Source organism: Cyprinodon tularosa, unplaced genomic scaffold (genome assembly GCF_016077235.1).
Source record: "Cyprinodon tularosa strain WSP-4 unplaced genomic scaffold, ASM1607723v1 ctg963, whole genome shotgun sequence".
NCBI classification, from domain to species: Eukaryota; Metazoa; Chordata; class Actinopteri; order Cyprinodontiformes; family Cyprinodontidae; genus Cyprinodon; species Cyprinodon tularosa.
The window spans coordinates 190527-205323 of record NW_024039744.1 but is presented as its reverse complement, the minus strand read 5'-3'; the positions used below and the strand labels follow the sequence as shown (position 1 = coordinate 205323).

Below are 14797 nucleotides of genomic sequence, written 5' to 3'. Positions count from 1 at the left end.
TTTCCCCCCCCCCTTTTTTTTTTCCCCAACCCCCGGGGGCCCCCTTTTGGGGGGGCCCCCCCTTTTTAAGGGGGGGAAAAAAAAAACCCCCCCTTTTTGGGAAAAAAAAATTTTTTTTTTTTCCCCCTTTTTTTAAAATTTTTTAAAATTTCCATTTTCCCCAAAAAAATTTTTTTTCCCAAAAAATTTTTTAAAAAAAAACCCCCCCCCTTTTTTTTTTTTAAAAAATTTTTTTTTTGGGGGGGAAAAAACCCTAAAAAAATAATATTTTTTTTAAACCTTCCCTTTTTTTTTAAAAAAAAAAAAACCCCCCCCCAAAAAAAAAAAAACCCCCCAAAAAAAAACCCCCCTTTTTTTTCCCCCATTTCCCTTTTTTCCCCCCAACCAAAAACCAATTTTTCCCCCCTTTAAAAAAATTTTCCCCCCTTTTTTAAAAAATTTTCCCACCCCCCCCCAAAAAAAATTTTTTTAAAAATTTTTTAAAAACCCAAAAAAACCAAAAAAATTTAAAATTTTAAAAAAAATTTTAAAAAAAATTAAAACCTTCCAAAAATTTTTTAAAAAACCCCTTTATCCCCCCTTTCCCCCTTTCCCTCATTTTTAAAAAAAAAAATCCCCCAAAAACCCAAAAAAAAAACCCAACCCCAAAAAAAATTTTCCACCCCCCCCCAAAAACCCCCCCTTTATTTAACCCCCCTTTTTTCCCCCTTTCCCCTTTCCCCCCCAAAACCCCAAAAAAAAACCCCCCTTTTTTTTTTTTTTAAAAAAAATTTCCTTTTTTTAAAAAAATTTTAAATTTCCCCCAAAAATTTTTCCCCAAAAATTTTTTTAAAAAACCCCCCCAAAATTAAAAAACCCCAAAACCCCCCCCCAAAAAAAACCCCCCCCCCCAAAAACCCCCCCCCCCCCCTTTTTTTTCCCCCCCCCAAATTTTAAAAAAAAAATTTTTTTAAAAAAAATTTTTCCCCCCCCCCCCCCCCCAAAAAACCCCCCTTTCCTTTCCCCCCCCCTTTTCCCCCAAAAAATTTCAAAATTTTTTTAAAATTTTTTTAAAAAAAAAAAAAAGGGGAAAAAATTTTTTTAAAAAAAAGGGGGGAAAGGGGGTTTTTCCCCCCCCCTTTTTTTTTCCCCCTAACCCCTTTAAAAAAATTTTTAAAAAATTTACCCCCAAAAACCCCCCCCTTTTTTTGGGGGATAAAAAAAATTTAAAAAAAAAAACCCCCCCCCCGGGGGGGGAAAAAAAAAAAAAAAAAACCCCCCCTTTTTTTTTTTTTAAAAAACCCCCAAAAAAAAAAAACCCAAAAAATAATTTAATAAATAATAATATAATTTTTTTTTTAAAAAAAATATAATAAAAAAAAAAAAAAAAAAAATTTTTTTTTTTTTAAAAAAAAAAAAAAAAACCCCCCCCCAAAAATAAAAAATAATAATAAATATTTTTTAAAAAAAAATTTTTTTTAATTTTTAAAAATTTTAAATAAAAAAACCCCCCCCCAAAAATAAAAATTTTTTCCCCTTTTAAAAATTTAAGGGAAAAATTTTTTTAAAAAAAAAATTTTTAAAAAAAAAAAAATTTTTTTAAAAAAAAAAAAATTTTTAAAAATAATTTTTTTTAAAAAAAATTTTAAATAATAAAGGAAAAATAAATAATAAAAAATTTTAAAAATTTTTTTTAAAAAAAAACCCCAAAAAAAAAATTTTTTTTTTAAAAAAAAAAATTTAATAAAAAAAAATAATAATTTTTAATCCCCCCAAATCCCCCCAAATAAAAAAAAAAAGGCCGGAAAAAAAAAAAATAATAAACCCCCCCCCCCAAAAAAAAAATTTTTTTTTTTCCCCCCCCCCCCCCGGGGGGGAAAAAAAAAAAATTTTTTAAAAAATAAAAAAAAAAAAAAAAAAAAAAAAAAAAATTTTATTTTTTTTAAAAATAAAAATTTTTAAAAGGGGGGCCCCCCCCCCCCCCCAAAAAAAAAAAAAAAATAAAATTTTAATTTTTTAAAAACCCAATTTTTAAAAAAAAAATTTTTTTTTAAAAAAAAAATTTTTTGGAACCCTTAGGGAAAAACCCCCCCCCCAAAAAAAAGGGAAAAATTTTAAAAAAATTTTAAAATAAAAAAATTTTTTAAAAATTTTTAAAAAAAATTTTTTAATAAAAAAAGGGGGAAAAATTTAAAAAAAATTTTTTTTTTTTCCCCCCCCAAAAAAAAATAGGGAAAAGGGGGAAAAAAAAATTTTAATAAAAAAAAAAAAAAAATTTTTTTTTTTTTTAAAAAATCCAAAAAATTTTTTTTTTTTTGGGGGGTTTTTTTTTTTTTTAAAAAAATAAGGGGAAAAATGTTTTTTAAAAAAAAAAAAAAAAGGGGGGTTTTAAAAAATTTAATTTTTAAAAATTGAAAAATAATAATTTTTTTTAAAAAGGGGAAAAAAAATTAAAAAAAAAAAAAAAAAAAAGGGGGGGTTTTTAAATGTTTTTTTTTTTTTTGGGGGGGTTTTTTTTGGGGGGGGTTTTTTAAAAAAAGGGTTAAATTTTTTAAATTTTTTTGGGGGGGGGGGGTTTTTTTTTTGGGGGGTTTTTTTTGGGGTTTTGGGGGGAAAGGGGAAAAGGGGTTTTTTTTTTTTAAAAAATGGGGAAAAAAATTTAATGAAAAGGGAAAAAAAAAATAATTGTTTTTTTTGGTTTTTTTTTTTTAAATTTAAAATAAAAAATTTTTTTAAAAAAAAAGTTTTAAAAAAGGGGGGAAAATTTTTGGGGTTTAAAAAATTTTTTAAAATTTTTTTAAAAAAATTTGGAAAAATTTTTAAAAAAAAAAATTTTTTTTTTTTTGGGGGAAAAAATTTTAAAAAAATAATTTTTTTAAAAAAATTTAAAAAAAAAAAAAAAAAAAAAATTTTTTAAAAAATTAAAAAAAATTTTGAAAAAGGGGGGGGAAAAAAAAAAAAAAAATTTTTTTTTTTTGGGGGAAAATTTTTTTAAAATAATTAAAGGGGAAAATGGGGGAAAAAAATTTGAATTTTTTAAAAAGGGAAAAAGGAATGTTTTTTTAAATTTTTTTCAAAAAAATTTTTAAAATTTAAAAAAAAAAAAAAAACCCCCCAAAATAAAAATTTTAAAAAAGGGGAAAAAAAAAAAAAATTTTTTTTTTTTTTTAAAAAAAAAGGGGGGGGGAAAATTTTTTTAAAAATTTTTTTAAAGGGGAAAAAAAAATTTTTTTTTTTTGGGGGGGTTTTTTTTTTTTTAAAAAAAAAAAAAAAAAAATTTTTTTTTTTTTTTAAAAAAAAAAAAAAAAAATTTTTTTCTTAATTTTAATTTTTAAAAAAAAAGGGGTTAAAAAAAAAAAAAATTTTTTTTCCTTTAAAAAAAATTTTAAAAAGGGAAAAATTTTTAAAAAATAATAAAAAAAAAAAAATTTTAAAAAAAACCCCCCCCCCCCCCAAAAAAAATAAAAGGGTTTTTTAAAAAAAAAAAAAATAAAAATTAACAGGGGTTTTTAAAGGAAATAAAAAAAAAAAAAAAAAAATGCCCCCCTTTTAAAAAAATTTTTAAAAAGAAAAAACCCCCCCCGGGGTTTTAAAAAATTTTGTATAATAATAAATTTTCATAAACCCCCGGGAAAAACCCCCAAAAAATGGGGTTTTTTTGGGGGGGGTTTTTTTTATTTTTTTGGGCCTTTAAATAAAATAAAAGGGGTTTTTTGGGATAATAAAAAATTAAAAAAAAAATTTTTTTTTAAAAATAATATAATTTTTTTTTTTTTTTTTTTTTTTTTTTAAAAAAAAAAAAAAAAAAAAATTTTTAATAAAAATTTTTGGGGGGAAAAAAATTTTTTTTTAAAAAAAAAAAAAAAAAAAGGGAAATTTTTTTTTTTTTTTTTTTTCCCCCCCCCCCTTTTAAATTTACCCGGGGAAAAAATAAAAAAAGGGCAAAAAAAATTAAAAAAAAAGGGGGAAAAAAATAAAAACCCCCCAAAAAAAAAAAAAATTTTTTGGGGTTGGAAGGGGAAAAAAACCCATGTTTTTTAAAATTTTTTTTAAAAGGGGGGAAAAAAGGGGGGCCCAAAAAAAAAAAATTTTTTTTTTAAAAAAAAGGGGGAAAAAAGGGGGGGGAAAATTTTAAAAAATTTTTGGGGTTTTTGGTTTTTTTTAAAATTTTTTTTAAAAAATTTTTTTGGGGGTTTTTTTTGGGGGTTTTTTTTTGGGGGTTTTTGGTTTTTAAAAAAAAAATTTTTTAAAAAAATTTTTGGGGGGGGGTTTTTTTTGGGGGGGGTTTTGGGGGTTTTTTTTGGGGGGTTTTTTTTTTTTAAAAAAAAGGGGGAAATTTTTTTAAAAATTTTTTAAAAATGTTTAAATTTTAAGTTTTTTTTAAAAAATTTTATTTTTTTTTAAAAGTTTTTTAAAAATTTTTTTTTTTTTTTTTTTTTTTTTTAAAAAAAAAAAAAAAATAATAAAAACCCCCCAATAAGGGAAAATTTTTTTTTTTTTGGGAAAATTTTGGTTTTTTAAAAAAAAAAAAGGGGGTTTTAAAAAAAAATTTTTTTAGGGAAAAGGGGGGTTTTTAAAAAAAATTTAACCCCCTTTTTAATAATTGAATATAATAAAAAAATTTTTTTGGGGGGGAATTTTTTTTTTTTTTTTAAAATGAATTTTTTTAAAAAACCCCCCCCCAAAAATTTTAATTTTTAAATTGTTTTAAATTTTCCCCCTGAAAAAAAAAAAAAAAAAAAATTTTTTTTTTAAATTTTTCCCCCCCCCCTTTTTTTTTTTTTTTTTTAAAAAAAAAAAAAAAAAAAATAAATTAAAAAATTTTTTAAAAAATTTTTTAAAATAATCCATAAAAAACCATAATAAAAAAAAAAAATTTTTTTTTTAAAAAAAGAAAAAAAAAAAAAAAAAAATATAATAATAAAAGGGGAAAAAAAAAAAATTTTAAAATTTTTAAAAAATTTTTAAAAAAAAAAAAAGGGGGGTTTTTTTGATTTTTTGTTGTTTTTGGGGGAAAAATTTTAAGGGGAAAAAAAAAAAAAAGGGTTTTTTTTAAAAAAATTTTGTGGAAAATTGTTTTTAAAAAAATTTTTTTTTTTTAAAAAAATTTTTTGGTTTTTTTGGGGGGTGAATGTTTTTTGGGGGGGTTTTTAAAATTTTAAATTTTTTAATTTTAAAAAAAAAAAGGGGTTAAAAAAAGGGGGAAAATTTTGGGGGTTTTTTTTTTTTGGGGGTTCCATTTTTTAGGGGGGAAAAAAAAGGGGGGGGTTTTTTTTTTTTTAAAATTTTTTAATTTTTTTGGGGAAATTTTACCCCGGGTTTTTTGGGGGAAAATAAAAAGGGTTTTTTTTTTTAAATTTTTTTTTTTTGGTTTAAAAAAAAATGGGGAAGGGAAAAAATTTTTTTTTTTAAAAAAAAATTTTTAAGGGTTTTTTTAAAGGGGGGTTTTTTTTTTGGGGTTTTAAAAAAAATTTTTTTTAAAAAAAATTTTTTTTTTTTTTTTTGGGAAAAAAAAAAAATTTTTTAAAAAAAAAATTTTTTGGGGTTAATGAAAAAGGAAAAAATTTTTTGGGAATTTTTTTAAAAAAATTTTTAATTTTTTTTTTTTTAAAAATTTTTTTTTAAAAAAAAAATAAAATTTTTTTTTTTAAAATTTTTTTAAAAAATTTTAAATTTTTTTTTGAAGGGGGAAAATTTTTTTTTTTTTAAAAATTTTGGGGTTTTTTTTTTAAAAAAAAATTTTTTTTTTAAAGGGGTTTATTTTTAAAAGGGGAAAATTTTTTTTTAAATAAAAAAAAAAAATTTTTGTTTTTTAAAAAAAAAAATTTTTTTAAAGGGGGGGTTTTAATTTTTAATTTTTTTTGGGAAAGGGTTTTTTTTTTGGGGGGGGGGGAAAATTTTTTTTTTTTTAAAAAAAAAAGGGGGGGGGGGGGGTTTTTTTTTTTTTTTTTTAAAAAAAAATTTTTTTTTTGGGGGTTTTTTTTTTAAAATTTTTTGGGGGGTTTGGGGGGGGTTTTTTGGGTTTAAAATTTTTTTGGGGAAAATTTTTTTTTTTTTTTTTTTTTTTTGGGGGGGTTTTTTCCCCCGGGGGGGTTTTGGGTTTTTTTTTTTTTTTTTTTTTTTCCCCGGGGCCAAAAGGGGTTTTTTTTTTTTTTTTTTTTTTTTCCCCCCCTTTTTTTTCCCCCTTTTTTTTTTTTTTTTTTTTTAAAAAAAAATTTTTTAAAAAAAACCCCCCCCCCCTTTTTTTTTTTCCCCCCCAAAAACCCCCTTTTCCCCCCCCCCTTTTTTTCCCCCAACCCTTCCCCTTTTTTTTTTTTTTTTTAAAAATAAAATTTTTCCCCCCTTTTTCCCCTTTTTTTTTTCCCCCTTTTTTCCCCCCCCCGGGGGTTTTTTCCCCCCAAAAATTTTTTTTTTCCCCTTTTAAAAACCCCCCCAAATTTTTTTAAAAAAAAACCCCCCCCTTTTTTTTTTTTTCCCCTTTTTTTTTTTTTAAAAAAAAAAAAAAATTTTTTTTTTAAATTTTCCCCCCAAAATTTTTTTCCCCTTTTTTTTTTTGGGGGGGGGGGGGGGTTTTTTGGGGGGGGGGGGCCCCCCCTTTTTTTTTTTTTAAAACCCACCCAACCCCCCCCTTTTTTTTTCCCCCCCCCTTTTTTCCCCCCCCAAATTTTCCCACCTTCTTTCCCCCTTTTTTTTTTTTAAAACCCCTTAAAAACCCCCCTTTTTTTTTTTTTCCCCCCCCCCCCCTTTTTTCCCCAATTTTTTAAAATTTTTTTTTCCTTTTTTTTTTTTTTTTTTAAAAAAAAAAAATTTTTCCCCCTTTTTTCCCCCCAAAAAACCCCCATTTTTTTTTTTTTTTTTTTGGGGGGAATTTTTTTTTTTTTTTTTTTTTTTTTTTTCCCCCCCCCCCCTTTTTTTTTTCCCCCCCCTTTTTTTTTCCCCCTCTTTTTTCCCCCCCCCCAACCCCCCCCCTTTTCCATTTCCCCTTTTTTTCCCCCTTTTTTTTTTTCCCCCAAACCCCCCTTTTCCCCCTAAATTTTTTTTTTTCCCCCAAATTTTTTTCCCCCCTTTTTTTTTTTTTTTTTTTTTTTTTTTGGGGGGGGGTTTGGGGGGGGGGTTTTCCCCCTTTTTAAAAGGGGGGGGCCCCCCCCGGGGGGGGCCCAACCCTTTTTTCCCCCCCCCGGGGGGGTTTTTTTCCCGTTTTTTTCCCCCCCCCCAAAAGGGGGGGGGGGGGGGGGGGTTTTTGTTTTTTTTTGGGGTCCATTTTTTTTTTTTTTTCCCCCCCCCCCCCCTTGGGGGGGCCCATTTTTTAAACCCCTTTTTTTTTTGGGGGGGGGGGGGGTTTTTTTTTTTCCCCAATTTTGGGGCGGGGGGAAAAAAAACCCCCTTTGGGTTTTTTTTTTTAAACCCACCCTTTCCCCTCACCTTTTTCCCCCCCCCCCCCCCCCCCCTTCCCCCCCCCCCCCCCTTTTTTCCCCCCCTTTCCATCCAAAAAAAAAACCCCCCCCCCCCCCCATCCCCCCCCCCCAAACCCCATCATCCATCCCACCCCCCCCCCCAAAAAAAACCCCCCCCCCCCCAAAATCCCATCCATCCTTTAAACCATCCATCCCCCCCCCAAAAAACCCATTTTTTTCCCCCCCAAACCCCCCCCCAAATCCCCCCCCTCACCCTTCCACCATCCCATCCCCATCCATCCCCCCCATCCCATCCCCCCCCCTTTCCACCTTCATCCATCCCCCCCCCCCCCAACCCCCCTCCCCCCCCTTCCATCATCCATCCCCATCCCCCCCCCCTTCCATCCCATCCTTTTTCCCCCCCCCCCCCTTTCCCCATCCATCCCCCCCCCCATCCCCCCCCCCCCCCCCCCCCCACCCCCCCCTTTTCCCCCCCCCATCCCCCCCCCATTCCACCCCGGCCCCCCATCCCCCCCTTTTTTTTTTCCCCCAAATTCCATCCACCCTCCCCCACCCCCCCCCCCTTCCACCCCAAAACCCCCCCTTTCCCCCCCCCCCCCCCCCCCCCCCCCCCCCCCCCCCTCCCCCAAAAAAAAACCCCCCCCCATCCATCCCCCCCTTTTTTCCCCCCCTTCCACCCCAAAAAAAAAAAAAAAACCCCCCCCCCCCCCCCCCCCCCCTTTCCCCATCCCCCCCCCCCCCCCCCCCAAACCCCTCCCATCCATCCCACCCCCCCCATCCTTTCCCAACCCAAACCCCCCCAAATCCATCCCCCCCCCCCCAAAAATCCATCCCCCCCCCCCCTTTTCCCCCCATTTCCATCCCCCCCCCCAAATCCTTTCCCCTTTCCCCCATCCCCCCCCCCCCCCCCCCCCCCCAAAAACCCCTTTTCCCCCCCCCCCCCCCCCATCCATCCCATCCTCCCCCCCCAAAACCCCCCCCCATCCCCATCCACCCCAAAAAAACCCCCCCCCCCCCTAATCCATCCTTTAAAACCCCTTTCCGGCCCCCCCATAAAAACCCCCCCCCCCCAATCATCCATCCACCCCTTTTCCCCCACCCCAAAACCCATCCCCCCCCAAACCCCCCCCCCCCTTTCCACCCTTCCATCCATCCATCCCATCCCCCCCCCCCCCCCCCCCTTTCACCCCCCCCCCCCCCTTTAAACCCCCCCCCCTCATCCCCCCCCACCCCAAAACCACCTTTTCCCCCCAACCATCATCCACCTTTCCTTTCCCCCCCTCCCCATCCATCCCCCATCCATCCCCAATCCCCCCCCCAAACCCCCATCCCCTTTTCCCCCCCCCCCACCCTTCCCATCCACCCAAAACCCCCTCCATCCCCCCATCCCCCCCCCCCCCCCCCCCAACCCCCCCCCCCCAAAAAAACCCCCACCCCAAAACCCCCAAAACCCCCCCCTTCCCACCCAAACCCCCCCTCCCCTTCCCCCCCCCCCCCTTTCATCCCCCCCCCCCCCAAAAAAAAAACCCCCCCCCCCCCCCCTTCCATCCCCCATCCTTTCCCTTTCCTTTTCCCCCATCCCACCCATCTTTCCCCCCAAATCCCCCCCCCCCCCACCCCCCAAATGCCCCCCCCTTCCATCCCCCCCCCCCCCCCCCCCCTTTCCCACCTTTCCCCCCCCCCTTCCATCATCCATCCCCACCCAACCCCAAACCCCCCCCCCCCAAAAAAATCCCCCCCAAAAAAATCCATCCCCCCCCAAACCCCCCCCCCCCCCCGTTCACCCAAACCCCCCCCCCCCAAAAAAAAACCCCCCCCACCCAACCCCCCCAAAATTTTTTTCCCCCCCCCCCCCCCAATCCTTTTAAACCCAAACCCCCCCAAAATTTTCCACCCAAACCTTCCTTTCCCCCCAAAATTCCATCTTTCCCCCCCAAACCCCCATCCCCCCCCCCCCCCCCCCCCCCCCCCCCCCAAAAACCCCCCCCCCCCCCCCCCAACCCCCCCCCATAAACCCCCCCCAATCCACCATTTTTCCCTTGCCACCCATCCCCCCCCATCCATCCATCCCCCATCCTTTTCCCCCCCCCCCCCCCCTTCCCCATCCCTTTTTCCCCCCCTTCCCTTCCCCCATCCCCCCCCCCCTTTCATCCCCCCCCCCATCCCCCCCCCCCCCTTCCCCCCCATCCCCCCCCCCCTTTCCCAATCCCCCAAAACCCCCCCCCCCCAACCCCCATCCCCCCCATCCCCATTTTTTTCCCCTTTCCCCCCATCCATCCTTTTCCCCCCCCCCCCCAAAACCCCTTTTTTTTCCCCCCCAAAAAAAACCCCCCCCCCCCCCCAAAAACCAAAAACCCCCCCCCCCCCCCCTCCCATCATCCTTTCCCCCCATCACCCATCCAAAAAACCCTTTCCCCTTAACCCCTTCCCCTTTGTTTAAAATTTTTAAAAAAAACCTTTTTTTCCCCAAAATTTTTTTTGGGGGTTTTTAAAAAAAAACCCTTTTTTTTTTTTTTTAAAAAAAAAAAAAACCCCCCCCCCCTTTTTGGGTTCCCCCTTTTTAACCCCCGGGGGGGTTTTTTTTTTTTTTTTATAAAAATTTTTTTTTCCCAACCCCCCCCTTTTTTTCCCAAAAATTTTTTTCCCCTTTTTTTTTTAAAATTTTTTTTTTTTTTTTAAAATTTTTTTTTTTTTTTTTTAAAAAAATTTTCCCCTTTTTTGGAAAAACCCCCTTTTTTTTGCAGGGGGGTTTTTCCCCTTTTTTCCCCCCTTTTTTTTTTGGGGGGAAAAAAAAGGTTTTTTTTTTTAAAAAATTTTTTTTTTCCCCCCCTTTTTCCCCCCCCCCCCCCGGGAAGGGGAAAAAAAATTTTTTTTTCCCCTTTTTTAATTTTCCCCCTTTTAATTTTTTTTAACCCCCCGGGGGGTTTTTTTTAATTTTTTTTTTTTGGGGACCACCTTTTTTTTTTTTAAAACCCTTTTTTTTTTTTTTAAAAAAAAAAAAAACCCCCAGTTTTTAAAAAAAAAAAAACCCCCGGTTTAAAAAAAAAAAAACCCCCTTTTTTTTTAAACCAAAAAAAAAACCCACCCTTTAATTAGAAAAAAAAAAAAAGGGGGGGGGTTTTTATTTTTTTTTTAAAAAATTTTCAAAAAAAAAAAAAATTTTTTTTAAAAAATTTTTCCCCCAAAAAAACCCAAAAAAAAAATTTTTTCTTTTTTTTTTTTAAAAAAAATTTTTTCATTAAATCGATGCCAAAGAAGCAGCGCTAACGAGCAGAAACATCCGTCTGAGCTTCTGCTCAATCAGTTGGCTTTTTATCAACGTTTCTGTTTCTCTGTTTCTACTAACGGTTTAGTGTTTTTCCTGTTTCTGGTTTCATACATTTTGTCAACCTAATAAGTTCTAAACATGAAGCAGCTGATTTATTCCTGCATTTTAATGCTTATCTCCAGATTCCCTTCAGGTGTTTTTCCTTAGTTAAAGCAGGAGACTAAAAATAAGCTCCTGTTGCAGTGAAGCAGAGAACGCTGCTGCTGGATGTATCTGCAGATGTTTGGGCTTCCAGCAGCTTTGCTCTCTGTGGTTCAGAGGTCCCAGAGCTGGAATCAGTGGAGAAGCCTGTTTTTTAATTTCTCTCTGTAACTTCTTTATCTTCTTCTCAGCCTGCTGCCTTCAGGTGCTTCCTCAGCTGCGCCTCCATCAGGCAGAGAGCATCTGATTGACCTTGTTTTATCTTCCCTCTAATCATTACTGCTCCTCCAGCTTTTCTGAAGCTCAGATCAGACATGGAGATTTTTCCTCACATTTTCATTTCAGTTTTACTGTTAACACACGGCTCATTAACACACGGCTGGGTAAAAATCCTCATTAACTCATTTATTAGCACAGAAATGCTAAGCTAATGCAGCTAGCCCCTATGTAATAGCAGTGAGAGCTAATCCAGTGAAATCTTAGGTTTGAAGGAGTTGATTTAGTTCTGGTTCTGGGAACTAAAGTTCAGAACTATTAAAATAAAACAGGATTTCCAGTCAAAGTTCATTAGAACCAAACAATCCAAACCAAAGCTAAATGTTGATGCTAACTGACTGACTTTCTCACTATATGTAACTTTTCACATCAAACTGGTGACTTTTTTATCTAGAAGTTGCTTGGTGACGACACACCATAACCAACAATTTCCTTTCTGGACACTTTATGATGCGTAGCCAGAGCAACCTTAGCAGCTTTTTACAACCAGGAGCAGCTCTTTAACATCTCTAATGCTGAAATAATACTTCACCAACCTTCACAAATAACAGCTAAGGTGAAAAGGAGGCGCTGGGGATACAGAGCAAGAGTAAGGAGAAGAGAGAGGAGCAGGAAATCCAAGCCCACTGCTGCATCAGTCATCATGGGCAACGTGAGATGTGTAGAACCCCCAACCAGAATATCAGCAATGTAGCATCATGGGTTTTACTGAAACTTGGCTGCAGGACAATTCAAAGGAGCTGCGTTTGCTGTGTTAGCGAACAACAGATGATGTCATCCAGGACATGTTAGGCTGAAGATTCATCACTGCAGACCAGATATTGAACTGAACTGCCCAGAGAGTTCTGGAGTGTTCTGTTAATAACCGTTTATATCTCACCTCCTGATGTTGCCAACACTGCAGGTGATGTCATCAGTTGTGTTGTTGCTAAGACACAACAGCCAGCATTTGTGGCAATAATTGGTGACAATCTGAATTTAAAAAAGAATTGTAAGGTAGAGGTGGGCGATACCGGGATTTTTTAATCGATCCGATACCAAGTAAATACTGGGTCAGTATCGCCGATATCGATACCGATACCGATACTTTTTACATTTAAGCTGCACTTGCCTGTTGCTTTTTTTCTATAAAGTTCTCAATCGTGGAATAAATAAGAGATTATCTAATGTTAGCTTATTTTAGCTAACAATTTTTAATGGGATAAATGTACTGGGTTTTTTCAAGGTCTTAACTACACTTTCTGAGTAATATATGATGTATAATGAAGTGCTGCAGACGATGACCACTGTTATCTACCTGGATATTCTCTGGAGGACTGAAACGCTTGGGTCAAAGATGTCTGTCTGAGGCTGGAGGCGGGTCTTTGGTCTCTCTCTCCATCCAAGTCTGAGTGAGCACTCACCCAGCAACCGGCAGCGCGGTTGTCTGTGTGACGTAGTGCTGAGTGGGCAGGCCAAGCTAAGCCTGCGCGCTGATTGGCTGGCGCCGCTGAGCCATGTGACTGTAGGAGAGGGGAGGGGGAGCAAAGTGCTGTTACACATATGGGGAAACTGGTGACTCCGCAGCAGTCAGCGCGCGCGAGAGAGGATAAAAAGTATCGATCTTGTTAAACGAATATTGTTCAATATAAATACCAGCGTTGGTATCGATAGTATCGATCCTGGGATCGATCCGCCCACCTCTATTGTAAGGAGAAGGACCCAGGAAGCTGCAGAAGCCCTGCAGGTTTGTTCTGAGGCTACAGACTGGGATGCTCAGTGTCAGCCGCATGGAGAGGATCAATGCAATGATGTAGATAACAGCATCCCTACCAGGACAGGGAAACGCTTCCCAAACAATAAACCATGGATAATAAACGCTATTGATTGATTTTATTAATCTAGGAAATAGCAGAGGCACATTCCTGGATTTTACTCTCCAGCAGCTTTCATTTTTCTCCCTGTTTCCTATTTTAATTTTGATGAAATATATTTATTTTTATCTATGAGCTGGAAATGTCCCCAGATTGGATTTTAGGAATCTGCTTCCATTAGCTTAAAAAAATAAAGTGAAATGTAATGTAGCTAAAGTAGCTAAAGCAGCTAAAGGCAGCTAAAGGCAGCTAAATGCAGCTGAAGGCAGCTAAAGGCAGCTAAAGGCAGCTGAAGGCAGCTAAAGGCAGCTGAAGGCAGCTAAAGGCAGCTAAAGGCAGCTAAAGTAGCTAAAGGCAGCTAAAGGCAGCTAAAGTAGCTAAAGGCAGCTAAAGTAGCTAAAGGCAGCTAAAGGCAGCTAAAGCAGCTAAAGCAGCTAAAGGCAGCTGAAGGCAGCTAAAGGCAGCTAAAGTAGCTAAAGGCAGCTAAATGCAGCTGAAGGCAGCTAAAGTAGCTAAAGGCAGCTAAAGTAGCTAAAGGCAGCTAAAGGCGGCTAAAGCAGCTAAAGGCAGCTAAAGGCAGCTGAAGGCAGCATCCTTCCTTTTAGCGACTGGAGCCACTAATCCACACTAACAGCAGCTTTCATTATAAAAGCTCCTAATTTTCTGTTTCCTAGGAGGTAATTAGTGATTCTGTAATAACTGTTAGCTGTGGATCCGTCGTTCCTCTGCTGTCCTAGTTCGGCTCTTTTGTCTCTCAGTTTTTTTACTCTTTGTCTCCTTCTCTCTTTTCTCTGCTGTTTTACTCCCTCCTCACTCCTCATCTTATTTTTTATCTTTTAAACCATATTTCATGTTGTTATTCCTCCTGGTTTGTGTCTGTAAACCATCATGGCTGCATTCCTTTCCTCCCTCTCCACTAACGCCATGGTTCCTGCTCCCTGGGCCTCCTCAGACCCCGTAGACCCTTTAGAGGAGGACCTTTTCCATCTCTTTGATAAATTCCCGACTCCCATGCCAGACACCAGCACTCCCATGATCCCCCCAGTGGGGGTCCAGGCTGTAGCGCTGTCCTCGGACTCTGTGCGCGTCTCGTGGGCCGACAACTCCATGACCAAGAACCAGAAGTCGTCAGAGGTCCGGTACTACTCCGTCAAGTGGAAGTCCAGCTTCTCCACCAGTGGAAAGTACAAGGTAAGAGAAGGTCAATCTTTCTGGCTGCAGCCTGGGACCAGAAATCAGAACCTCAGAGGAGAACTTAGAGTCAGCCGCTTATTTTCCCAGATGTCTGCTGGTTTTTACCAACCAAGCAGTGAGGATTAATGGGTCAGACACCCTGAGCTTTCAGCTGAACTGATGAATGTTTCTCCTGAACAATGAGCATCTTCCCTGCAGCTGGATTAGAACCAGGAAGACCTTCTGCATCTTTGGTTCCAGCTGTGGTCTGTAGCACAGCCCCTCCTGCTGAACACTGGGCAGCTTTTTATTCTGCTTTTCCTCTGAAACAAAGAACAACTCTAAATGTGGCTCTTCTGCATCTGCCAGCACCTGCACACAGTGATTGCTCATTGGTCCGTTTGTGACTGATGTCACCTCAGAAAGGCGGTCCCTGTGGAGAGCAAAGTGCATTCAAACTAGCAGCTTTTCAGACCCTCCTGCTCAGTTTATCGTCCTTCTTCAGCGAGGAGGCAGGAAGTCAGACGCAGCTCTGCAGCCTGCAGGCAGAGAGGAAGGCTGTTCTCCTGGTTCTCTGATTGAAAATCAGTCTCACATGGCGAAGCTTCTGCTGAGATTAGAGAGATGTAAAT

General features: G+C 37.4%; 1 protein-coding gene across 1 annotated transcript in view; it reads left to right on the top strand.

Annotated features, from left to right (window-relative positions):
- Window positions 1-14797, top strand: part of LOC119776881 (netrin receptor DCC-like) — a gene marked incomplete at its 5' end in the record, with an annotated part of 120146 nt that overhangs the window by 27129 nt on the left and 78220 nt on the right. Inside the window, one exon of the mRNA XM_038275510.1 lies at window positions 13874-14183. Within this exon, the coding sequence (XP_038131438.1) occupies window positions 13874-14183 (310 nt within the window). The remainder of the gene's footprint in view (window positions 1-13873; window positions 14184-14797) is intronic.